Below are 27,695 nucleotides of genomic sequence, written 5' to 3'. Positions count from 1 at the left end.
GTATCTTTTCATTGAAACTATTTTCATTGGTGTTCCACACCAACTTATTTAAGTATACTAACAATTAGCTAAGTTTCAGTGGTTCTGTACACCTTTTCCTCCCATTAAAAGGTGACTAATTTTGGAACAAGATCCTGATTTCTCTTTGGGAGGATTATCTTTGTTCCATAGAATACAGTCTATTTAGTGTTCTATTAAGTACAGCCTGCCAATCAAGGCACTTAGCTCTTCTGTAGCCAAAGAATGAGCACACGACTGACTCTAGACTAATGAGTTGATCTTTCTGGAATTTAGGTCATGAACAAAGTGAAAACAGAATAAAAATTCACACAGGTAGCAGGTCTAAGTGGGTATCTATTGGCATCCAGAGCTATGCTGATTTCTGCCTTATTCTGCTTTCTTCTTGAATCTGTAAGCTATCCCCCATCACTCTAATGATTTTCTTTCCTGTTGGATCACATGAGTTGCTGTCTGAAGTTTTCATCCAGAAAACCTTAATTGATTGATATTTCCCTATTTGTGGCATCTCTGAATCTCTAGGGATTATTGGCAGAGTCGTGTCTACATTTTCATGGGGACCATAAGAAATATCTCACGGGGACTCACCAGTCCGTCCTCTCAATTATTACCTCTAGGCACAATGGTCCCACCAAAGTGTAGCCACCACCTGCTGAAGCTGACCTCTGCTGATCAGCCAAACCCTCTGTGTACGAAAGCTGGTTCTGACTTCCTGACCTTCACATTCTGAAGCCAGGCCACATTCTTTGCCAACATGACATGAATCTCTTTACCAGTTGTATTAGTCCATTTTTATGCTGCTGATAAAGACATACCTAACACTGGGTAATTTATGAAGGTAAGAGGTTTAATGGACTCACAATTCCACATGACTCGGGAGGCCTCACAGTCATGGCCAAGATGAAGGAAGAGCAAAGGGAGGTATTATGTGGCCACTGGCAAAGAAAGAACTTGCACAGGGAAACTCCCCTTAATGAAACTATCAGATCTTGTGAGACTTATTCACTATCATGAGAACAACACAGGAAGACTCCCAGTCATGATTCAACTACCTCCCACCAGGTCCCTCCCATGACATGTGGGAATTGCAGGAGCTATGATTCAAGATGAGATTTGGGTGAGGGAGACACAGCCAATCCATATCACCAATAGTGCTGTTCTGCTACATGGGAGGGGTGGGGAGGGATAACATGGGGAGAAGTGCCGGCTATAGTATGCACCTATGCAACAACCCTGCATGACCTACACATGTACCCCAGAACCTAAAGTAAAATTAAAAAGAAAAAACTTGTGCTCCCTTGATTCCCAGTGTCTTAGAGAAACTTAAATAGAATCATACTATTTTTACTTAAATTTCTTGTCTAGAAGACTGATAAAGAAATTCATGGGAGGTGGACCTTGAAAAAGACAAGAATTAATCAAAACTATTCCCATGATTGAACCCTGGTAGTGGTGATTAAAACTACTCTTTGTGAGCTAAACATGTTCCCTTTGGTTCTACTAAGAGGTTTTGAAATGACTGCAGAAGCCAACACCTGCTCGCCTAAATAATGCATTTGTGTCTCATTGAAGATTTGCCTCAATGTCTGAAATATTTAGCTGTTTAAAAGGTCAGGTGGGAACCATGTATGAATAGTATGACTATATTTGAAATTTTTCCATCTGTGATATTGAGTAATGCACATTTCTTTTATTGTATTTTTTAATTTTTAATTTTTTTATTTCAATAGGTTTTGGGGGGAACAGGTGGTATTTGGTTACATGAATAAATTCTTTAGTGGTGATTTCTGAAATCTTGGCGCACCCCCACCCAAGCAGTGTTCACTGTACCCAATTTGTAGTCTTTTATCCTTTGCCACCCCCTACCCTTTCCTCCATGTCCCCAAAGTCCAATGTTTCATTCTCATGCCTTTGTGTCTCATGGCTTAGCTCCCACACATGAGTGAGGACATATGATGTCTGGTTTTCCATTCCCAAGTTACTTCACTTAGAAATATCTCCAGTTCCGGCCGGGCGCGGTGGCTCAAGCCTGTAATCCCAGCACTTTGGGAGGCCGAGGCGGGTGGATCACGAGGTCGAGAGATCGAGACCATCCTGGTCAACATTGTGAAACCCCGTCTCTATTAATACAAAAAAATTAGCTGGGCACGGTGGCGCGTGCCTGTAATCCCAGCTACTCAGGAGGCTGAGGCAGGAGAATTGCCTGAACCCAGGAGGCGGAGGTTGCGGTGAGCCGAGATCGCGCCATTGCACTCCAGCCTGGGTAACAAGAGCGAGACTCCGTCTCAAAAAAAAAAAAAAAAAAAAAAAAAATCTCCAGTTCCACCCAGATTGCTGCAAATGCCATTATTTCATTCTTTTTATGACTGAGTAGTATTCCATTGTGTGTGTGTGTGTGTGTGTGTGTGTGTGTGTGTGTGTAACATTTATTTATCCACTCATTGACTGGATAAAGAAACTGACTTTACTCCATAAATATAAATGTTTATTTATGGCAGAAGATGACTGACTTTATTCCATAAATTCTGTACTGTAAATGTTTTATATATATATATATATATATAAAACATTTTCTTTATCCACTCATTGATTGGTTGGCATTTGGGCTGATTCCATATTTTTGCAATTGCAAATTGTGCTGCTATAAACATCTATGTGCAAGTATCATTTTTATATAATGACTTTTTTCCTCTGGATAGATACCCAGTAGTGGGATTGCTGGATCAAATGGTAGCTCCACTTTTAGTTCTTTAAGGAATCTCCACACTGTGCTCCAGAGTGGTACTATGTTTACATTCCCACCAGCAGTGTAGAAGTGTTCCTTTTTCACTGCATCCACGCCAACATCTGTTACTTTTTCATCTTTTGATTGTGGTCATTCTTGCAGGAATGAGGTGGTATTGCATTGTGGTTTTGATTTGAATTTCCCTGATAATTAGTGATGTTGAACATTTCCCACATGCTTGTTGGCCATTTGTAAATCTTCTTTTGAGAATTGTCTAGTCATGTCATTAGCCCACTTTTTGATGGGATTGTTTGTTTTTTCTTGATGATTTGTTTGAGTTCTTTGTAGATTCTGGATATTAGTCATTTGTCAAATGTACATATTGTGAAGATTTTTTCTCACTCTGTGGATTGTCTGTTAACTCTGATTATTTCTTTTACTGTGCAGAAGCTTTTTAGTTTAATTAAGTCTCATCTATTTATCTTTGTTTTTATTGCATTTGTTTTGGGGTTATTGGTCATGAAGCCTTTGTCTAAGCCAAGGTCTAGAAGGGTTTTTCCAATGTTATCTGTTAGCATCTTTATGGTTTCAGGTCTCAGATTTAAATCTTTGATCCATCTTGAGTTTTGATCCATCTAGTTTTATTCTTCTACACGTGGCTTGCCAATTATCCCAGTACCATTTGTTGAATAGGGTGTTTTTTCTCCACTTTATGTTTTAGTTTCCTTTGTCAAAGATCAGTTGGCTGTAAGTATTTGGGTTTATTTCTAGGTTTTCTATTCTGTTCCATTGGTTTATGTGCCTGTTTTTTATACCACTACCATGATGTTTTGGTGCCTATGGCCTTATAGTATAGTTTGAAGTGAGATAATGTGATGCCTCCAGATTTGTTCTTTTTGCTTAGTCTTGCTTTGGCTATGCAGGCTCTTTTTGGTGCCATATGAATTTTAGGACGTTTTTTCTAGTTCTGTGAAGAATGATGGTGGTATTTTGATGGGAATTGCATTGACTTTGTAGATTGCTTTTGGCAGTATGGTTATTTTCACAATATTGATTTTACCCATCCATGAGCATGGGGTGTCCTTCTATTGCACAAGCGTGGCAATTTCTGAGTCCTCTGGAATGTCAGCACTCTCTACTCAAATGACCTCATGTATCTGCATTATCATCCACTTCTACTTACTTTCTTTAAAAATGTAGTTATCACCACCGTGCTCGGCAGGTGCTGCCTCTTTTAACAGGATCTTACTTCTTACTTCAAGAGGACAACTAGAAGTTAATGACCGACTGATCCAGGAGGAGAAGAGGCCAGCTCCTTTGTCTCAAGATGGAACAGTTTCTAGGGTCTATACTTCCCTCTCTTTGCTATCTTTAAATTACTTTGCTATCTTTAAAAAGTAAGCCACATCTTTAAAAACTCCACTCTATAGCTGCTATATTGAACAAATACAAGCTACAATGTCTTTAGATTTTTTAAATGTAATATTTTATATTTTTTATGTTTCCCATTTTGCCTAATGGAGAGTATTAGATAGTTTACTGTGTCATTTGTTCAAAGTTTTGGCTGTTGCATGAAATGTTTGATCTTTAATATATAGTTGTCATTATTCATACATATTTTCCCATTCTTTTTTTCTTTTTAACTTCTTTTAGTTTTATTCAATTTCTGCTGCTCTCTAATCAGTAAAGTATTTATAAGCTTGGAAGAAATATTGTATTAATAGTTATATATCATAGATACTTTGTTCCATGAATTATCGACTATTTGTGTCTCAACCAAAAGTTCAACATCGTGACTTAAACAGAAGAAAAACCAAATGTGTTACCCAATTCTTATCTTTTGAATGCCAAGAAATAGAGCTGGAAAGATAAAATGATAATCTATAAAATTGGTGATATGCATAGCAAAATGCAGCAGATTAGATACTGTGGGCATGGGCTGTTAGTGTAGAGGAGCTATGAGCTGGGGAATCAATGAAGATTAAAGTAGCTCAGGGTTTGCTTTGGGGAATCTGTAGAGATACTATTGGGGCCTACTCATTTCCTCTTCACCAGCCCAGCTATATAGCCCCCAGGTACTGTGAATGTCTCTGCTTCCCTCACAGTGGCATGCTTCACCTGAGGATCACCCTCAGCTGAATAGGTACTGCCTCTTTTTTTTTTTTTTTTTTTTCTCACTCTGTCTCCCAGGCTGGAGTGCAGTGGTGTGATCTCAGCTCACTGCAACCTCCGCATCCCAGGTTCAAGCAGTTTTCCTGCCTCAGTCTCCCAATAGCTGGGAATACAGGTGTGCACCACCATACCTGGCTAATTTATATATTTTTAGTAGAGACAGGTTTTCTCTATGCTGGCTAGGCTGATCTCAATCTCCTGACATTAGGTGATCTGCCCGCCTCAGCCTCACAGTGTTGGGATTATAGGCATGAGCCACCGTGCTTGGCAGATGCTGCCTCTTTTAACTGGACCTTACTTCTTACTTCAGGAGGACAGCTAGAGGTTAATAACTGACTGATCCAGAAGGAGAAAAGGCCAGCTCCTTTGTCTCAAGATGGAACAATTTCTACAGAATATAATTCCCACTTCTGAGCCCCTCAGGGGATCAGATAGACTGAGACCCATTTCCAGCCAAGACCACTTTCTTGCTTGCCTTCCTTCCTATCCTGCATCCTTTATGCCCTTTCTCCTGGAAATCATCCTCAAAATGGCAGGCCCAAGCAGACTAATCCACAATTTACAGCAAAGTGTGATTGTCTAAGAGCCTCCTTAGCTCCATTGACAGATATTCATCTCCTGCAGCCAAGGTGCAAACAGAGCTGAAGATCAGGCACAAGTCTTAATTAGAAAAGTGACGAGTTTTCTAAGAATTAATTCTGAACCTAGGCAATTCCTCCAAGTCAAAGTCAAGGTCCTGTTAGGAAAGAAGGGCGATTTGAGGCTTAGGATGATGTTGCTCTGTAACCTTGGGCCTCCTTGACTTCCTTGAGTCCTTGACATTCAGAAGTGGCTCTAACTCCCTAGATGTAAGGGAGATGGCCCTTTCTTGAATGCTATGCAGAGATCTCAAATGAGGCATTTCACAAGGCAATCAATGATTGTCCTCCTCAGGATCTGTTTTTACTTCTCCTCATGGCCACCATAACTAACACTAAGGTTAAATATCAGCATGACACACCCTATTGGGAAGTGCTGGGCCTGTGAGAGCTGCTATCCAGGTATATTACCATGTATTTATTGTCTCATCTATTTTTCTGTGAGAAATACACAAAATGTACTTGTAATCAAAAAACGTGGACTTCACAGGGATGAGGCATTTCTCAGTGTGGTTTCCTCCGAATAATGGTCCTGTGAAATAGCCCATCAAAGAAGGCTCAGAGAAATTTGTAAATTATCTCCAATACTATTCTCAACACTAACATTCTTCTGCATAAAATGAGAGCATTTTCTTTCCAATGATACTGACTTCTCAAAGGGACATTAAATTTTAAATAAATGAAAATCAGCCAAAATGTAATTACATATTCTCCTTTGATTCTTAAAAATTTCTTCTATTTATGAAATATCTTTCCACTCATTGCTTGAGCTCCCACATTTGACTATAATGTATATATGTCATGTTTTACTGTCTTCTTATTATTCAGAACAACTTCCTTCTTATTGTGTAATGAATTACTTTCTCATCTTCATGGAATATTCCTTCTTAAGAGAAGACAGAAATTAGTATTTGTGAATACCTGATAAACATTGGGTTCTACAAATGGATTGTTTTCATTTGAGTAAAATTCTCCTATGAACGTAGCACTGATGTATAAACTGATTGCATGTATACATTTGTGGTAGCATATCTTATTTGAGGATGTTTTTTAAAATTAGCAATTAGCTCAAAATATAATTAAATTGAAATTTAAAAAATCCTTAAACTACTTTCTATTTACATTATATGTTGTTCATTATATTTATATATTTACATATATTATATATTTAAACCTATGCTTAAATATGGACTTATGAGTGTATAATGTATACCATAACTTACAGTACATAGGTTCACATATTCTACAATATTTTAAATTGCTAAAAGGAGATAAGTATAATTGAATTTGTGTAAGTTAAATATTCAATAAAATTATAAATGTTTAGAAATATTTTATTTAAAAACACTGAAGATTAATTTTTTCTTGTAAAAGTATTCTAGAATAAACAAATCAGAAAGAAAGACACAAGGAGTGAGTCTCATAATCAATTACAAAAATGCAGAAAAAGTGCCTCAGGCTCAGTGTAAGGAACTTGAGAGACAATTAAATTTGAAAGTTTGAAATGAATATGAAAAATTATTCTATATCTTGTTACTTCAAAATTTTATCTTCTCAAAAGTCAGCTTTTCTGACCTACAATAATAAGATTTCTGTTATTTAAGGTTCATTCCAAGAATCCTGTTTCTAATGTGTTAGGTTAACCATTTTAAATTCTCCATTGCTGTCCCAAATGTCAGTGAACTAATTTGGCAGTGACTGACTTCTTTCATAGATGAATGCTATTTGCTGACTCCAGCGTAATTAGAAATGTCGGGCCATAGCAAATCTCTTTGTTGGCTCTTCCTCTCTTGTTCCTAGTGGACAATAAGTATAGGAAAATTAATAACCTCAAAATAGAGGAATTTCTGTTGTCTTAGCAAACAAGATTTTGATTCATATCATCTCTTGGTCTTTGACCTTAAAAATGCAAAAAGTTTTTCTTGCCCTATTATAACTACTTCCTATTAAAATTAGGCACATGCCGTTTCCTGCTGAGAGAAATATTTTTAAGAATTCACATTATATTTAAATATCTATTGTAAAGCTAGGTGATAAGAGTAGTAAGCCATTCCTTTATATCAAGAGTTGCTAACAGGTTCACTGAACACCATGAAGGTAAATTGCACTTTCAAAATTGCACTTGCATGTGAGTGACAGACTTGAAACATAGGATGGTAGCTGGAGGTGAATGTGGAGTTTAAGAATTATTTTTGAGCCTTTGTCTTAGTTTTCCATTTTTAAAAAAGATGACTATTGAACAGGAGGAAAAAAGCAAGTACTTGGTGCAGACTTTCAGCCTGATTCATCAGCAGCTAGCCTTGAAAGCAGCAAAATGTTTCAGAGTTCCATTCAGAATTAGACAATTTCAGAGAAATACACTACTTCTCGAGAACTCTCTGAGATTACTCAAAAAGCATTCTGATAGCACAGTGGTCTTATTACTCCTTGTTACGCCTTTCAGTTTTTATTGTGAGAAACAAGCTGTCCTGTAGAGAATGCTGAATTCTTAATCCATTAGCCATCCACAGGCCCAGAGAATCTTATCTCTGAGATTTTCTCGGTTTCAAACCTGGGCCTGTTTGAGGATAGTGTCTGTTTTCTCAGATGGGAATCCGTATGTGATTTCTAAAACCAAGCTTTAGTCTACTCTAACAAGGCCTTGTTTCAAGTGATGAGAATTTTTTTTAAAGTTATTTTCCCAAATTAAGAATGTGTTCCCTTGTCTGAGAAGTGTGATACATGAGTCAAAGAGGCTAACATTTTAGATGCCAAATGGGTCTGTATTCAAAAGAATTCCCAAGATAAGGGACATGATTTTGTTTGAGGATTAAATGATTCAGAAATGATGACAAATCTTGTGTGTTATTCCTTCAATTTTCTGGAGGATTCAAAAAGAATAAGCACCTCTATTTATCATTCACTCTGGGCTTACAGGGTCTTAGGGAGCTTTCCTTCCTATGTGGCATTCTTCAAGCCTGACACAAAACTAGCCTGTTGTCCCACCTATGCCACCACCTAAGACCAGAGGCTTCAAACTGCATATCTAAGTGTCAAAAGCTGGAACAGGACACAAGCGAACTACGGTGGGTGTCACTTGTTTGCTAGTGGACTTGGCAAATGGCATCAAGAAATATGATTAAAAAATAAAACTAAAAATAATATGTGATATTTTTTCCCTCTTTCTCAATACTCCAAGGATAGGAAATGTAAAATAAATTAAGAAAAATGTGACTGTTTTCTCAGGAAAAAGTGTGACTGTATTAGTCCGTTTTTACACTGCTGTAAAGAACTATCTAAGACTGGGTGATTTATAAAGAGAAAAGGTTTAATTGACTCACAGTTCCACACGGCTGGTGAGGCCTCAGGAAACTTACAATTGTGATGGAAGGTGAAGGGGATGCAAGGCACATCTTACATGGTGGCAGAAGAGAGAGAAAGTTAGGGTAAAAGTTCCAGGCATTTATCAAACAACCAGCAAGGGGAAGTCCATCCCCACAACTCAATTGCCTCCCACCAGTCCACTCTCATAACATGTGGGGTTTACAATTCATGGTAAGATTTGGGTGGGTACACAGAGCCAAACAGTGTCAGTGACAATCTTTATGAAGGAGTTTACCTTTGCCTCCTTGGCCTGGAACATGGTCCCCACTGTGCAGGAGAGGCATACCTTACCTGTCCTGTGCCCTACTCCTTGAGGAAAAAGAAATAGATTCTGTAGTCTCAGCCAAGAGGTGCATTTTCCCCAGAAGGTGCTGTGCATGAGTTTAAATTTAATGCAAGAGAGATGTGGCAAGTTCACACCACATACTCTGTGCCAAAAGATGCCATTGTCATTTGCACATGAAGGATGCTCTTCTAGAATTGCTGTTTGTTGAACCCGCGACTGTATAATTCTCAGAGAAAACAAATTTGTTGATCCTCCCTCTTTCTACTATATTTGTAGCCTTTGTTCCTTTCCATTTGGAGAATTTACACCAGTCAAGGAGCAAATTGTTACCCAAGGATCTTAAAAAATTAACAACATATTGGATATTACATTATATATCAAAGCATGTGCCTTCCCATGCAGAATGTGTCTCTTCTCACTTAAAGGCCCTAAATCATGTCAGACCTGGGCTTCAAGTAAAGTTCAATATTCTGTATTCTGCCTTTCTTTTTGATTTCTCTGACATTATTTCTGTGATGAGATTCTCTTTCTAGGGGCTGCAGTGTTTACCCTCTAAGTTGTGTGAGCCCTCAGACCTCATTTTTTTTCTGAAAACTTGTAGCTAATGAAATCTGTTTATGGTTTAATAATGTGTTCTATTTGGACACTGTGATTTTACACGGGTTAGATTTCTAAGTCATGTGGACTTTTTTTTGGTGTGTTCTCTGAGGTAGACAATAGCATCTTGAACTTTTATAATTCCACTGACTTACTTGCTTCTAATCTGAGTGCTGGCATAAGCCTTAGCACTCAAGATATTCTCAATATAAACCAGTTTACCCATTGATGTGTGATTTGGGAAACAATTTAAAATGCAATGATGCAAATAAAGAAATAAAGGGATGGATAATTGAGGGTATGTCAGGCTTATGAATTGGCGTAGAGCTCCAGTCTCCAAATATATCATTCATTAGAGTGTTTTCATTAGAGTCATTTTGGAAATTGTTATAATCCTCACTGTAATGATGTTACAATTCTATGTCATTAATGCTCCATGTAAAAGCAAAAATGCCTTCATTTAAACCGTTAGTAAAAATGTTAAAGAGGGAGGTGATCACTGAAAACTGGAAGTATTAATTAGAATAATAAAATCATTCGAGCAACACAAACTCCTGCTTTAGCCACCTTATCTACCTTCCTTTCACCCTTCATGGCAACATTTCTGTGAATAGTCAACTTTACCTTTCCTCCTTTTAAGTGCATTTATCTTTCAGCTTGTTTAAATACTGATCTTGCCCTTCTGTACTGTCTAAAACCATTCTTTGGGTATCAGAGTCTGGGAAGTGAAATGGGAGTGAGGTTGAGGTGAGATCAGGTTGGTTAATCAATACAAAACATAATTAGAAAGAATGAATAAGATCTGCTTTTTGATAGACAAACAGGGTGACTATAGTCAATAACAATTTAATTGTACATTTAAAAATAACTTTAAAAAGTATAGTAGGATTGTTTGTAATACAAAAGATAAGTGCTTGAGAGGATGGATACCCTATTCTTCATGATGTGATTATTACGCATTTTATTCCTGTATCAAAACATCTCATGTAACCCATAAATATATATACCTACTACGTACCCACAAAATTTAAAAACAAAAATTAAAAAAAGATTGCTCTAATTTACTAGTGACAGCTCAAAACTGAAATCCAATCCAAATCCAATAGTGAAAATCTATCTTCATCCTACTTGACCACTCTTTAGTGAATCTGGTTCTTTGTCAAGCTTGCCCCTTGCTGAGCATCTAGAACTTCATTCTCCTGTATCTCTTCAAACTTCTAAGATGGTTGCCTTTTTTGTCTCTTTTGGGAGCCCTCCTTCTTGATTTTAAGCTGACTAAAGTAGAAACAGTATCTTCTCAATCACAATATAAACTATCATTTACAATACATTGTCAAATAAAATAGATGTTTTTATTTAAATGAATGGATTTTTTAAAGTGAATTAATGTCAGAATTGAAAGGAAATGATTTCTCATCTAGCTCATTGTTGAGGTATAAAAACTGAGACTGATGGAAATTCAGTGACTGATCCATGGTCACAGAGTCAATTAGCAACAGAAATGGAAAGGAACTGAGGTCTCTATGCAAATTCTACATTCTCTTCCTATACTACCACAAGGTAAATGCAACTATTTTTTCCCTAGTAAGCCTCCACAGAGTTAAAGTCATGCCTATTTTATCTGAAATCCCATAGGAGACGAGAAATTGAAAAAATCTGAAGGTGCCATATCATCTAAATCATTCTTGATTCACACAAATACAATAAAAATATACCTAATAAAAATATACCTCTAAAATGCCTACTTCATAATGCCACTTCGTATTGTCTTTTTAATTATTCCTCCAAATATATTTTTCTTATTTCCTTGTTTTTTTTTCTGAAATGAAACTATGCTTTACTAATCGTACTGCTTTTATTTTAGAAATAAGCCCAAATCACTTAGCTAGTTTGCCAAACAGTGGAAGAGCTACAATGAATCAGAGAGCAATGTTTGTCCCTTAAGCCGCTGAGTCACTTCAGAGGATCATCTTAAGAAACATTAGAATCATAGAATCTTCTAATTAAAAGGGACTAGCTAGGTCATCTACCTTGAAACTTCTCTAAAGCAGTAATTCATCGATGATCATTTACTTTGTAATAGATCATAGTTCTGAAGCTCTGCTGCAATTATGCTCATTTCTCTCAGTCCAAGTTGGTGCTTTCTTGGTCAAAAGGTTCTATATTTCATAGGAGTGATTAGTTGGTTTTTCAGAGTAAAACGGTCTGAGTTCAAATCCTTTCTTTGCTACTTAATAGCTATGCAATCCTGGGCAAATTAGCTAATATCTCTAAACCTTAGTATTTCTCATTTCTAAAACAGAGATGCTTAATCACAGAACTAAAATAGGAAAAGTGATGATCAAGCTGTGTAGTAGTCAAGCTTCAATAAATAGTAATCATCATTGTATAGTAAACAATCACTTGACAGTTCTGTCTCCCTATCATGTTCCCTTGATGGCAATACCTTGATGCTGGTTTTGATTCCCTAACTTCTTTCAAGTTCATTGCTTCTCTCTAGAGATTCTTCCCTCTCTCCATTGAGCTTGAGCACAGAGGAGCTTTTATATGTTCTTCTATGTTCTCCACTCTAAGGTTTCCCAACTTCCATGTATAGTTTACATTAAATGGTCATCATTTCAGACATATAGACAAATTAAGCATTTGCTAGCAGGGGTCATAGGAAGGTATCCATACCAATATTTCATATGTCATAGGCCTCAAATCAGACAAATTCCCTCATGTTCCCTCTTGAAAATTTCACATAGAAATTTCTATGGCTGTCAGATTTTTAGGGCTCTGATTTTGTGGAAGACCTCAAAGTTCTGATTTTAAATCTGTCAGATGGCTTCCCTTTCCTTGGTTCTTCCTGCCAAAAGTCATTGCCTAGCCTGGTCCCCTTTAGAAAACATAAGTGTGTGTATATATGTATACACACACTCACACATAACCTCAGTCAACACTGACAGGAGTGTGGCTCTTCTAAGATATTTGCCCAGGGCTTGAGATTTCAATTAAATGATCTCATTGTCGTTGGTCTTACTTTTTCCTTCTCTCTAATTATAATCTGTTACCCTATGTGGTTTTCTTTTGCTGTACTCTTTTGTTGTCAGTGCTTAGGTGTCATGCATCTACTTTGCTACCTCAATGCTCCAAAGATTAGTGAATTTCTTGATCATTATTCATCATATCTTCCAACCAAAAGTTTATTTATATCAAAAGTTATGTGATTCCAGTCTTATTTCTGGCATAAATTCCAGTTATGAATGAATATATTGGAGAAAGAAAGCTCATAGATGGCCCAAAGCAAATTTACCAAGTCTTCTGTCTCTCTTTCCATTTCTTGTGTGTGCCCATCCTCCATTTCTTCTTCTTGTTTCAGTTTGCCCTAATTCCATGAGGATTTTTCCATCTCCTTTCTCACACAGAGGCTTGTCATTCCACAGTTCCACTTGTTTTTATTTCATTTGGTTACCTACATCTTTTTTGAATGAAATTGGGACATAAAAGGGGTTTGAAAAAGCCCCTGCCCTTTGGCTCAGTAACACCACTTCTGGAAATTTACTCTAAGGAAACAAATCATGAGAAGTAAAATGTCATTATGACAAAGAAATTTATAATATTTGCAATGATAAACTGAAACAACCCAAATATCATAATATATGTCAACCAGATGAAATGATATGTGGCTTTCACAAGATTAAAGGCTTTGCAGTAACAAAAAACTGTTTCTGAAATATTATGGAAAATATATAATGCAAAATTATATTACATATAATTAGAACAATTTTATTTTGCAGCAAAAATATTAATGCTAGTAAAAGCACCCTAATAAGGTTGTACCCAAATAGTTTTCCCTTTTTTGCATGTTCATTTCTCCATTGATTAAATATTGATGCCTAATACTTTTATCTATTATTAGCCAGGAACTTTTCTAAGGCCTTTCCATACATTTAATTTTTACATCTCACTTAATTTTTATAATAAATCCTTAATGAAAGTGACAAAATATGTCCATTTTACAGATGAATTCAAAAAGGATCAGGCACAAAGAAGTTAAGTAACTTGTCCAAGTAGCTGATTTAGAATTTAATCCAGGTAGTCTGTCACCATAATCCATTTTTTTAACCACAATACTGTGCTAACTCTGATATTTACACTGGTTTATAAACTTCTTATTTTGTCAAATTGGTTAGAAAAAAATAACTCTAATTTATTTAAGCTACAATTTGACAATGTATTTAAAAGTGTTGATATGTCATGGTAATGATATCAACACATACACACAAGCAATTCACTGATTTCAACTATGTGAAACCCTACCTGACTCTATTTATATTAATTACTGGTTGAAAGAAAAAGTCTAGGAAGGAGAATAGCAAGGTAACACTGATATAATTATGTTAATATTTTAATTTAAATCCATTTAATATTATTATAACATCACAATATGTGAAATAGAAAAACAAAAAATAAAATAAATAAAACAGAAACTTGCCTATTATGGGGCCTATTTCCATGAAAGTTTATGGAGAAAGGATTTGAAGAAGCCAGTTCTTTTTGAGGACCAGAAAATCAAGATGCAATTTCAGTAACGATAGCAATATTCAGTGAATTATAGATTACAAAATTCAATATCATACAATGTTTAATTCTAATGAGGTAAAACAAGGAATATTTTCTCTCCAATTTACTTATAAATAAAGCTATTATTGCTCACTCAGCTGAGGATTTTTTTTTTTTTACTTTTCCTTTTAGTAACTATTTTGGAGGGACTCAGGGAGTACATGTGCAGGGTTGTTACATGGGTATATTATGTGATGCTGAGGTTTGGGATACAGATGGTCCCGTTAACTAGGGGGTGAACACAGTACCCTATAGGTAGTTTTTCAGCTGATACACCCCTGTCTAGTAGTTCCCAGTGCCTATTGTTCTCATCTATATGTTTATGTGGATTCAACGTTTAGCTCCCACTTATAAATGAGAACATGTGGTATTTGGTTCTCTTGTCTGTTCTTCTGTTAATTTGCTTAGGATAATGGCCTCCAGCTGCATCCATGTTGCTGCAAAGGACATGATTTTCTTCTTTTTATGGCTGCTTAGTATTCCATGGTGTACATGTGTTCTTTTTTAATGGCTGCATAGTATTCTATGGTGTACAACTTTTTTCTCCAATTCATTACTGATGGACACCTAGGTTGATTACATATCTTTGCTATTGTGAGCAGCATTGTCATGAATATATGATTGCATGTGTCTTTTTGATAGAATGAATTATTTCCCTTTGGGTATATACCCAGTAGTGTCATTGTTGGGTTGAATCGCAGTTCTGTTTTAAGTTCTTTGAGGAATCTCCAAACTGCTTTATACAGTGACTGAACTGGTTTGCATTCTCATCAAAAGCATTCTCTTTTCTATGCAGCCTTGCTAGCATCTGTTATTTTTTTTCTTTTTAATAATAGCCATTCTGACTGGTGTGAGATAGTATATCATTGTGGTTCTGGTTTACATTTCTCTGATAATTAGTTATGTTGAGCATTTTCTCATATGTTTATTGGCTGATTGTACATCTTCTTTTGCAAAGTGTCTGTTCATGTCCTTTGCCCATTTTTAAATTGGGTGATTTATTTTTTGCTTCTTGGTTTAAGTTCTTTGTAGATTCTGGATATTAGACCTTTGTCAGATGCATAGTTTGCAAATATTTTCTCCCATTCTGTAGGCTGTCTGTTCACTCTATTGTTTTTGTTTGTTTGTTTGCTATGCAGAACTCTTTAGTCTAATTAGGTCCCTCTTGTCAATTTTTGTTTTTGTTGCAGTTGCTTTCGGGGACTTAATCATACATTTTTTTGCCAAAGCCCATGACAAGAAAGATATTTCCTAGGTTGTCTTCCAGAATTTTTATAGGTTGAGGTCTTACATTTCAATCCTTAATCCATCTTGAGTTAAGTTTTGTATATGGTGAGGGGCAGGGGTCAGGTTCATTCTGCGTATGGCTACCCGGTTATCCCAGCACTATGTATTAAAAGGGAGTCCTTTCTCCATTGCTTATTTTTATCGATTTTATTGAAGATCAGATGATTTCACATGTGTGGGTTTATTTCTTGGTCTTATTCTGTTCCATTGGTGTATTTGTCTGTTTTTGTACCAGTGTCATGCTGTTTTGGTTAATGAAGCCTTATAGTATAGTTTGAAGTCGGCTTATGTGATGACTCTAGCTTTATTCTTCTTGCTTAGGATTGCTTTGGCTATTTGAGGCTTTTTTTTTTAGTTTCATATTAATTTTAAAATAGATTTTTAAAATTCTGTAAACAATAGGATTGGTAGTTTGTTAGGAGTATCATTTAATCTGTAGATTGCTTTGGGCAGTATAGTCATTTAATGATACTGATTCTTTAAATCCATGAGTATGAAATTTTTTCCTTTTGTTTGTGTCATCTCTCATTTCTTTTAGCAGTGTTTTGTGATTATCCTTATGGAGACCTTTAACCTCCTTGGTTAGATGTATTTCTACATATATGTGTGTGGGGCAGGGAGTGGGTGTGTGGGTGTGTGAGGGTGGCTATTGTAAGTGGGATTGTGTTCTTAATTTGTCTTTCAGATAGAACATTATTAGTGTACAGAAATGCTACTGATTTTTATATGTTGATTTTATATCCTGAAACTTTACTGAAGTCATTTGTCAGCTCCAGGGTCCCTTAAGCAGTGTCTTTAGGGTCTTCTGGGTAATAGAATTATATTGTCAGCAAAGAGAGATGGTATAACTTTGTCTTTTTTTTAACTGGATGTCTTTTATTTCATTATCTTGCCAGGGTTTTTCTGGTTAGGATTTCTGAATAACTCTTGGAATAAGTTTTTAAAGATTTAGTAAAGTTTTATTTTAAAAAGAATTTTACTTTACTACTTTCTAACCTCTTTAGGTTAAAATTGAACATATTTACAAATGAAAGTACTCTAAACTTTTAGCATTTATAAAATATTATGTCTTCATTTTCTAGTAGAATCTCAAGATTCTCTTCTGAATAAGTGTATTAACCATTGTCTAAATACTTCTTAATGCTTATGTTGCATAATTTCCCTGATGAGAATTGATCTGGTTTGGCTGTGTCCCTGCTGAAATCTCATCTCAAATTCCCACATATTGTGGGAGACACCCAGTGGGAAGTGATTAAATCATGGGGCAGATCTTTCCCATGCTGTTCTCATGATAGTGAAAACGTCTCATGAGATCTGATGTTTTTAAAAAAGGGGAGTTTCGCTGCACAAGCTTCTCTCTCTTTGCCTGCTGCCATCTACATAAGATGTGACTTGCTCCTCCTTGCCTTCTGCCATGATTGTGAGGCATTCCCATGGAACTGTAAGTTCAACTGAAACTCTCTTTTTCTTTTTGGAAATTGTCCAGTCTTGGATATGTCTTTATCAGAAGTATGAAAATGGGCTAATACAAAAATTGTATGATAAACTTCTAGTGAGCAGCTTCTTTTGACTGTGTACATCCTGCTCGAGTCACAGGGGGAAATAACAATTGATTCCTTTCCAACATTTGAGCTGCTGAACCTACATGAAAGGTGTGGGAATTGGAGAAACAGTTATAGGCCACATTAAGATCTCTGAAATCCAGGCATTTCACTATAGCAGAAATGTTTGCTGTGAGTCTAAACAGTAAGGATATAAAACTAAAAGTTCTACCTGATGGAGTACAGAATCCTTGGTTGTTTATTTCTTTGAATAATTCAGCTCTTTTTACACCGAAGGGCGAAAGAATACTCAGTAAAACCATATCAATGGAGAAGACCACTGTTTTGTGTGTTTCTGAAAACATAAAAGTAAAAAAAAAACAAGTAGTGTCATCCCTGAATTAGTTTATCAATCATGCATATTAAAAAAAACAATAACAGCCTCAGTCAGAGGCTAACTTTGCCCTCGCACAGAGCACTACTAAAAACCAGAAAATTATACTTTGATTGTCATGCAAATTCAAAATGTCATTATGACCAAGAGAAAACATAGTTTTTGATTGCTCTTAGAGCTGCTATCAGTAAATGTGATCTATGAAATTGATGATAAAGATCTTTTCTTTAGTTTTTAACTTTTTATGAATAAAAAGCTTAAGTCACAACCATGAATACTGAATCAACACATAATACATTTCCCTAGATTTTTCCAAGCATTTAAAATCTTTAAGGCTTTGATTATTTCATTTGAAAGCTGGAAGTACCTATTGAATAATGAAATTTTTAGAATTTGGCGTTTCTTTCACTGTCATCTGGCTTTTATAGTTTTTGTTAAGAAATCGCCCATCAGCCCTGTTGTTATTCCTTTGAAAGTAATCTATTCCTTCTCTTTGTTAGATCATTGTTTGTTTTTCTACTCCATATTTCTTTTTCTATTTCTTTATTTTATGGTTTTTATCAGATAAACCAACATTTGAAGGCTTTTATTTTTTCAATTTTTCATTCCAGCAGATTCTTACTTATACTGTCTTGTGATCTTTGTTGTTGTTTTTTTTTTCTTTTTTTTCCTCCACTGAGAGATTTTATTTCCTGGAGATTTACACATGAAAACTATTATGGGCTTGTGATTAAGTGGGGTTCATTCTCAGAAGATTTCCATTTGCTTTGGGCCAACTCACTGACACATTCTATTAGTCTGTTCTTGCACTGCTGTAAAGAAATTCCTGGGTAATTATAAAGAAGGGAGGTTTAACGGGTTCATTATTCTGCAAGCTGTACAGGAAGCATGATGCTGGCAACTGCTCGGCTTCTGGGGAGGCTTCAGAAAACTTACAGTAATGGTGGAAGGCAAAGGGGAAGCAGGCTCTTCTTCTTACATGGATGGAGCAGGAGCAACCAAGAAAGTAGGGAGGCACTGCACACTTTTAAACAACCAGATCTCATGAGAACTTACTCACTATCACCAGAACAGCACCAAGGGAATGGTGCTAAACTATTCGTGAGAAACTACCCTCATGATCCAATCACCTCCCACCAGACCCAACCTCCAACGATGAGAATTACAATTTGACAGGAGATTTGGGTGGGACATGGATCCAAATCATGTCAGACACTATATCCCTAGAACCACTTTAAATATTTGGATCTTCCATGTAGTGTGGATTCAGGCTGCAAGCCTCCACAAAAGTTCACTTTCTTTCCTATCATACAAAAGTTTGAGAAAGCACTTACCATCTTTCAGTTCTCTTCAGTACAGTGGGTCTGTTTCTCGCTCAGGCTTGATGAATAAAAGATGCAGTTCTTGTTTGCTTATATGTTTTGAATTACTGTGTTTAATTATTTATGTTTTTAATGATTAATATTCTTAGAGTTCCACAAATTCTAGTTGTCCTTGGGCTTTGTCTTCTGAGCTCTGTGTCCCACAACCCATGGAATCCAAAGTTTGTGCAATCCCAGGTTAATAAATGTCCACAAGACAAAAACTTACTTTCACTGCTCCATTTAGCTTTCTGACTTTTGTTTTGTATTTATTTTTGGGCCTTTGGGGATTTCTCACTTTTTCATCAGCTCATTAATGTACTCAAAAAAATTTTTAAATATTTTGTCCAAATTTTTAGTTTTTTTCTTTATATCTTTCAGGGAGGGAGTTAGTGAAATGTGTACTGTACTAAGCTGCTAGAAATAGACACATGATTTAAGATTCTTGGTCTCTTTAACTGTAAACAGTTTTAAAGATAGTAAATTCAGACAGTTTCTTACATGGCCATGTCATGTTTTTACCTGTCTGTTTTACCTTCTAAAATTTTAAATTCCAATATTCCATTATGTTACTGTAAAGTTTCTTTACTTCTGTTTCTCTTCCAATAATCCTCCATTTCAATAATATTCCACTTGGATATTCTATACTTATTTAAATCCCAACAGCATACCCTAAACTTACATTTTTAAATTTTCCAGTAAAATGATGAAAAGTATAAGCATTAGATGAATAAATCAAAATGCTGAATATTTGGGGTTTTAGATCAAGTTATACTCTGATGTCCTTGCATTTTTTATGTGAAATCATCCAATGTGACGCATGCCTATGTACCACAGAGATAGTATCTAGGGCAATCTATTCCTCATTGTCTGGACTCTTTAAAATGCATTTAAATGAGTTCAGATAAGAAACATTGCCACTAATTGATAAAGGCTGCATGCTAGCCAGGCATGGCCTTTAAACAGACTTCTCAGCAGAGATGGATAATGATCAGACTTTTCATGATATCACTACCAGTAGTTCACTCCAATCATGTCTAGATTTATTATTTCTTCTTGTTGCTATTTAATTGTACAATTTCATAAAAATGAGTTCAATAGCATCCCATAAAGGTCTTTTAAACTGACACTTGACTTTTATATTAGACTTACTTTGAAAACAAATATCCGTACTTAACTTTTGTTTACAAGGTGAATTGCACAATAACTTTGCAAATGTAATCTCAAATAAAATTAATGTTACTCTGAACACATAATAAAGCTAATATCTTTGTACAAATTCTTACACAAGAATAGAAATAGAAAGATAAGGAGAGAGGAAACATTTGTAATGTGTAAACCAAGAAAAAAATAATAGTAGAAATAAAAAGATGCTCCAAAGAGTCAAGAAGAGTATTTCAGGAAATCCCATTGAAAAATGAATAACAAAAATTTTAAACAACATCCTGTTACATGTTACACCTGTCAAATGCTACCAAGAACACTAGGAACTGGCAACATTTGGGCACTTTTGTCAAGAAACTGATATAGCAACTTTGAAAAACAATCTGTGTTCTTGGGAAAATCAAGTATTTGTGATCTATGTATTTCCAGCAAGGGATCACAATAGCAATGTGTTGCACAGAGCACAACTGAGAAGCCCCACCCTACATAACCTGGAAAGGGAAGTGTAGGAACACATGGCAGAGGCCAACCACCTTTTCCAGGGCTTCTCTCTGATGTGAAACACTTTAAAATGTTCACTTGAAAATCATATTCAGTGGAAAGTTTTGATAAATTCATGGCAATCTATACACCCAAACTGGGAGCTTCAGCTTCCTTAATGACTAGATGGAAAATAAACTCCATTTTCTGTTACCATATAGTTCTTCAGTTATTTGTTTGACGGCTTTAACAAAATAACAAGGGAGCCATGCACATCAATTTTCTTTTTTGTATTGTAAATCCTTGGGGTAAGTGGGTGGGCAATTCTCAGAACTATCTGTAGGTAGCTCTTTTGATTTTGCCACTTGATTGTGAGATTCAACTGTTTGTTCTGTTAAACTCATACAGAAAGGGCTAAAAGAGTAAGGATAGTATTTACTTAAAATCCTATCTAATATTTATTAATTATGTGATCTTGGCAAGTTATTTTGAGTCCAATTTACTCTACTGTAAAATTATGATAACTCCTTCTTCGAGGTATTGTTTAAAGGATCAGACAACGTGTGGTATGGAAAGCACCATGCCTACTGCACGGTAAAAATATTTAACATGTTAATTTGCCACTGTCATATGGAATCTAAGATGATTTTCAAAATAGAACTCAATGATTTAAAAATCACTTTTTCCTTTGTATTAATAGAAAAAACTATTTTATGTTTGCTAAAAAATATTAAAATATTGAAAAGGAACTCTTGAAAGAACAATTCAGACTTCAGGAAGGAGTAGTTCTTATAATATCAAAAAGTTGTTTTTTATCAATTTCCCACTCACTCTAAGTAATGACTCTATTATCAGAGAGAATAAAAAATGGGGTGAGCAGAAAATAGGATACAATGAGTAAAATTTGGGATCATCTTGTTAATAAACTCCATTGGAATACAGATGGTAATAAGCAAACAGAAAATGAAATGTGAGCCACAGTTGCAAATAATGACCATTTACATATTTTTGCAGAGTTTTAAATAATATTCTATTATCACAGAATAGCATTAAGACCAAGACTTTGAAACACACCAGGAAAAAAAGCACTAGATAAACCATAGATTGGTTAAAAAAATCTTAATTCAGAAAACAGAGTATTAATATTTAAAGTAAAAGTTTTAAGAAATGAAAACCTCAAAATAGAGGTAAACTAACCAAAAGTTGGAGAAATGCCAATTAAATTAGCAAGATATGCTTTCTACCAATCAGACTATTTAAAAAAACTTTTAAAAATTTTATTGCTGACAGAGATCAGGTAAAGGTTATTATAATACATTGTTGTTATAGGATATGTAGAAGCTTTGGGTGCAGAAATATATAATCTATTAAGTTAAAAATCATGAGTCTTTTGATCTGAAAACCCCACTTGTGGAAATACTTCCCATAGGAGTCAAAGTACCAGGATACAACATTGCTCACAGTGATAAAACACATCAACAGTGAATGACTGAACAAATTATGGGTACAAGCATGTCCTAAAACAACTTGCATACATTATATTATGTACTCATTAATAACAATAAATCATTTCACTTGGATAGCTTTCCACAAAGAGTTGTGGAATGTGAAAAGATGTGAATAGGTATGTAAAACCTCATTCTGTTTTAGAAAAAAAAAAACGTGGAGAAAGTATAGACTGATATATACTAGGCTGTCACATGAGTTGTCAGTGGAGGGGAGTCTGAAGAAGGTGACCCAGGAAAGAAGGGGAAGCAAGCCAAGCAAAAATGCAGACAAGAAACAGACGCCTACACTAATTTCTACAAATGTTTGTAAGCACTTTTATCTAAAGTCAGATGCGTGTGTATGTAACAAAAATTTAAAAATTAATCAGAAACAGCTCTGTAACCCCAAAATATCTCCAGTTCTCGAATCTGGAAGTTATATGTGGTTTAGCTGGTAAATAGAAACTCCTCCATTTTCAGTTCCAATTTAAAACATGGAGAAATCCTTGGTGAGAAGTAGTGATAGGAGATAAATAAGTGTGCTCCTGAATTCTAAATTCAAGGGATATATTTGCCAACTTCTTTCTCCATCAGAATCATTTTATCAACTTACACTTCAAACATACCATGAAGAATCTGACTGACCCTGACAAATCTAGGACGTTGGGAGGGAGGGAGTGCATTCTGTTGTTGATGGACTGAAGGAAGAACATTTGTAAGCAAGGGTCCATGTTTCCTTTGTCTCTTAAAATTAGTACTAGTTTTCAATGAAACATGAACAAAACAGAAACAAATAATTAAGATTCATGAAAAAAATCTGGGGGAAAAAAGAAAAGAAAAATCCTGGAGGTAATACCCTAAAAATGTTCAATATGTGAGAGGCTGTATTTTAAGGCAAAAATGTTATCTATTTTCAGGGAGATAAAGCATCACAGGCATGAGAATTGATTTGGAAAATGAACAAGTAAGATTTATGGAAAGCAGACGTAAAAGAGTCAATTCTTTCTAAGTGAAAGTAAATGATGGACGGTGAAGCTAGTAACAAGTAAGGAAAAAATAACAATGAAGAGAATGAGACAAAAATGACAGGTGTGGACTAAAAAAAGAAAGAAAACATTCAAATAATAGAAATCACTAAGGAACAAAACAGAGTAGGAAAAAGTTTTATAGTAAAAGACATGAGGCAAACTAAAAAACCAGTAGCATTGGATTTTCAAAGTGCTTTTGATATTTGAGCAAACTTAATCATAAGAATTCAGCATTTCATAGTTTGGTGCAATTCTTAAACTTTAAAGGTAAAAATGTCTTCAAGCTTTTATATAAAGAAAACTTACTTTCAGGGTATTAAAATCAGGACTCCCAGGCCAGGTGTGATGGCTCATGTCTGTAATCCCAGCACTTTGGGAAGCTGAGGCAGATGGATCACAAGGTCAAGAGATCAAGACCATCCTGGCCGACATGGTGAAATCCCATCTCTACTAAAAATACAAAAAACTTAGCCGGGCATGGTGGTGCATGCCTGTAGTCCCAGCTACTCAAGAGGCTGAGGCAGAAGAATCGCTTGAACCTGGGAGGCAGAGGTTACAGTGAGCCAAGAATACACCACTGCACTCCAGTCTGGTGACAAGACAAATCAGGACTCCTCTGAACCTCCTCACAAGTAGAGTCTCAATCAATGGCCTGGTATCTGAAAGGAAAAAGATCTTAACCAAGACACTCAGGAAATGTGTCATTTGTTTGTGAAAACAACAGGAAGACATTCTTCGAACTATGGACTCTTACTTTGCCACCCAGAAATTCTTTCTGCAAAATACACAGCAGGATATAATCCAGAACTCCAAAACATTGAATTATATGTAAGCTCTCCAATTAGATTATGAACCGCAAAAAACAAATGAATAAAAACATTTGATGGCCATTAAAGCCATGTTTCCATTACAGAACAAAGTCACCCATAGGTTATTGTTTGATAATAGTAAGTAAGGGTCTAACAAGGGAAGAGGTGCTGTAAGTGTAAATAACTGGAGCAAATTTTAGAAAACAAATATAGAATAAAAATTTTACATAACAAAACAAAAGTTTAAAGATTAAAAAATGGGATTTCAGATTCTAAAATTTAGATAATGAGCTAGGAGAAACCACATGGCTTTGAGATTACATCGTAATTTCCTTAGAAGACAATTTAAAGTAACAAAAATAAATAAATAATCACAACATTAGAAAGTTAAAGGAAGTTTGAGATAATCATTATGAAAGCACAACAATACAAGCAGCATAATTAATGCCTCAAAATTACTGAGGGAGATTAAAAAGAAGTACAAAATAAATTTAATTATTGACACTATAATATTTATTTTTAAAACTATGGAAATAAGAAAAAATGTTTACAATACTATATTAATACAATATTAAGGAAAAAGAACAAATTGGCAAATTGTACATATATGTGTGTGGACAAACCAGCATAAAAATAGAAATAAGCATACTATAATGTAACATTGTGGGTAATTGCTTTATTTACTCATAAAGCTTAACAAAACTTTAAAAAATAAATAAAAACAACTCAATTTCATTGTTAAATTATATTAATTAAGGCAAGAGTAAACATTTTAAAAATATGCCAAAATTCAATTTTAAGATACAGCACGTACTGCCACTTTTAACAGATAGTAATTTAACTGCAGAAAAAGACATTAGTTTCTTTCTTATTATAAAAAATATGTAAAGAATAATTCACCCACTGTCTTATCATTATTTTAGAAGATAAGCTATTTGGTGAACCTATACAATCTATGCATTAAGTAAAGATATTTTTGTGCTTAGGAAATAGGCTTCAAAGTTGGCAGGGCCTCTAACTAAATATACACTATGTGCAGGTTATTGAAGTAAAAATAGAAGGTCTGTGTGTGACATTTGCAGATACTAAAAATGATGTTTAAACACAAACATGATTTTCCCATTGGAGAAAGAGGGCTTGCCACTAAGATAAGAACAGTGCTTTCAGAATTTCCTTCTGAACTCTCTAGGCAAACCTCTCTAGTGTGCATTCTCCAAAATCAGATATATTACTGAATTTTGGATTATTACTGAATTTACAATTCCAAGATTGTAAATCTTTGGTTCATACAATGTCAGGGATCATGGAGAAATTTAACATTTAGGAAAATGAAGTTATCTGTAGATGTTGAAGAAGACTTTATAATCAAGTTACTCTTTCAGTTCATTCATGATCTTAAATTCAAAAATTAATCCTGCTTCCCTCTCTGTCTTTCCTGTATATCCCCCATATCAGCCAAATTGCCCTTCTCTGTGAAACCCTAACCAACCAGCAAATCCAGCACCCACACCTTTGTTCACACCATCCTTTCCATCTTCCGTCTCCCGTCTCTCCTGAGACATCGACCACCACCTGCAGAGGTCTGGCCTGCAGACCCTGACTCAACAATGGATGAATGAATGCATTCTCACACCATTACAGTGATTCAAGTGGTCTAGGGATGGTCGTCCATTGCTTTCAGAGGGCAAAATGCAACCAATCAAACAAGACTCCCTCTCCATCATTACATTTATTCAGTCAGATTTTACAACAAAGGTTCTAAGTTAACACACTTGTGGATAATTTACATGGTTAAAATAGTGGTTTTATGAATGGTAAAAGCTGTAGGTGCCACGCCCAGAGTAAACATTATCAACAATTAATTCCCCTTTGATCTCCCCCTGAGGGGGCCATCCAGCAAAAAGTTTACATGAGTAAACAGTTAGAATAGAGACAAAGGGATGTGGGGTAACCAGATTTAAACTGGGAAAGCCTCTTATCATCCCTATCTTCTCCCTAACTTAATGGCCCAGCTGGCCACTTTTGGCCTGCCCCAGTAAAACCTTTTGGCCTTACAAAAGGTTTAAGATTATAATTTATAAGTTTACCTAATATTTTCCATGATATTTTGCCAGCCACCACAAGTGAATCTCAACACTCTCCCATCATCAAAATTTCAGTCATTGTACCAAGTCCATATTCAACCACACTCAATGAAGAGACTTTAGGCATCATTCTACTATTAGCTGTTATGATTCTTACTTAACAACCCACTCATTTAATGTATAGACTGAATCAAAACTTCCCTCCTTTGTATCCTCAAGCACTAAGAACTAGGTTATAAATTAAGATTCTATTGTTAGGAGGAATGATTTGGGGGAATATTTTCATTTACACTTCAAGCATATATGAGAACCAAAAGGAGAGACCTTTTTGCTTTTATTTTCATTTTTCATTTTTTTAAACAGTAGTTTTAGATTTACAGCCAAATTGAGAGGAAGGTACAGAGATTTCCCATATACCTCCTGCCCTGACACATGCACACCCTTCCCAATTATCAGCATCCCCGACAGAGTGGTACATTGTTACAACTGATGAACCTACACTGACATATCACAGTCACCCAAACTCCATAGTTAACATTATGGTTCACTTTTGGTTTTATACAATCTATGGGTTTGTACAAATATATAATGACATGTCTCCACCATTATAGTGCACACACAGAATATATACACTGCCCTGAAAACCCTGTGTTCTGTCTACTCATCTCTCTCTTCCCTCCAATCCCTGACAACCATTGGTCTTTTTACTGTCTTCATAGTTTTGCCTTTTCCAGTATGTCATATATTTGGGATCATTACAGTAAGCAGCCTTTTTATGTTGCCTTCTTTCACTTAGTAATATACATTTATATTTTCTCTGTGTATTTTCATAGCTCCATAGCTCATTTTTTTGTCATTGAACATTTACGTGCCTGGATGTACCACAGTTTATTCATTCATTCACCTACTGATGAACAACTTGGTTACTTCCAAATTTGGGCAATTATAAATAAGGCTGCTATAAGGATCTATATAAAGGTTTTTGTGTAGGTATAACTTTTCAACATTTTTGGGTAAATATCAAAGAATGTGTTGGCTAGATCCTATGGTAAGAGTATGTTTCATTTTGTGAGAAAATGCCAAACTGTCTTTTAAAGTTGTTGTGCCACTTTGCATTCCTACCAGCAATAAACAGGAGTTCTTGTGGCTTCACATCTGCCCCAGCATTAGGCGTTGTCACTTTACTGGATTTTGGCCACGCAAACAGGGATCTCATTATTGTTAGTTTTCATTTTCCTGATGACATAATGTGGAGCATCTCTTCATATGCTTGTTTGTCTTTTGTACATCTTGTTTCATGAAGTGTCTGTTAAGTTCTTTGGCTCATTTTTTAATCAGGTTGTCTGCCCTTCCTTCCCTACTTCTTTCTTCCTTCCTTCCTTCCTTCTTTCCTTCCTTTTTGATGGGATCTTACTTGTTACCCAGGATGAAGTGCAGTGGCACAATCACTGTGGCCTTAAACTCCTGGGCTTAGATGATTCTCCCATCTCAGCCTCCCGAATAGCTGGGATTACAGGTGCACCACCATGCTTGGCTAATTTTTTGTATTTTTTATAAAGACAAGGTTTCGTTCTGTTGCCCCAGCTGGTCTTGAACTCCTGGGCTCAAGGCATCTGCCCATCTCAGCCTTCCAAAGTGTTAGGATTACAGACATGA

At 35.5% G+C, this 27,695-nt stretch overlaps 1 protein-coding gene across 4 annotated transcripts in view; it reads right to left on the bottom strand.

Moving 5' to 3' along the window:
- Nucleotides 1-19,128, bottom strand: part of LOC105717162 (UPF0764 protein C16orf89-like) — a 145,986-nt gene extending 126,858 nt beyond the window's left edge. For 3 of the 4 annotated variants that reach the window (XR_001107460.2, XR_010336582.1, XM_064360544.1), the window contains exons 1-2: nucleotides 18,961-19,128; nucleotides 17,465-17,587 (exon numbers count right to left, since the gene is read on the bottom strand). Coding sequence is in view for 1 of the 4 variants with exons in the window: in XM_064360544.1 (XP_064216614.1) it covers nucleotides 17,465-17,555 (91 nt within the window). In the remaining 3 variants the exon portion in view is untranslated. The remainder of the gene's footprint in view (nucleotides 1-17,464; nucleotides 17,588-18,960) is intronic. The other variant, XR_010336583.1, reaches the window with a different exon arrangement.
- Nucleotides 19,129-27,695: the final 8,567 nt, after the last annotated feature.

This window comes from Aotus nancymaae, unplaced genomic scaffold (assembly GCF_030222135.1).
Source record: "Aotus nancymaae isolate 86718 unplaced genomic scaffold, 86718_ANA_hifiasm-v0.15.2.pri h1tg000040l, whole genome shotgun sequence".
Lineage (NCBI taxonomy): Eukaryota > Metazoa > Chordata > Mammalia > Primates > Aotidae > Aotus > Aotus nancymaae.
The sequence above is the reverse complement of the archived record's forward strand: the minus strand, read 5'-3'. Positions and strand labels throughout refer to the sequence as shown.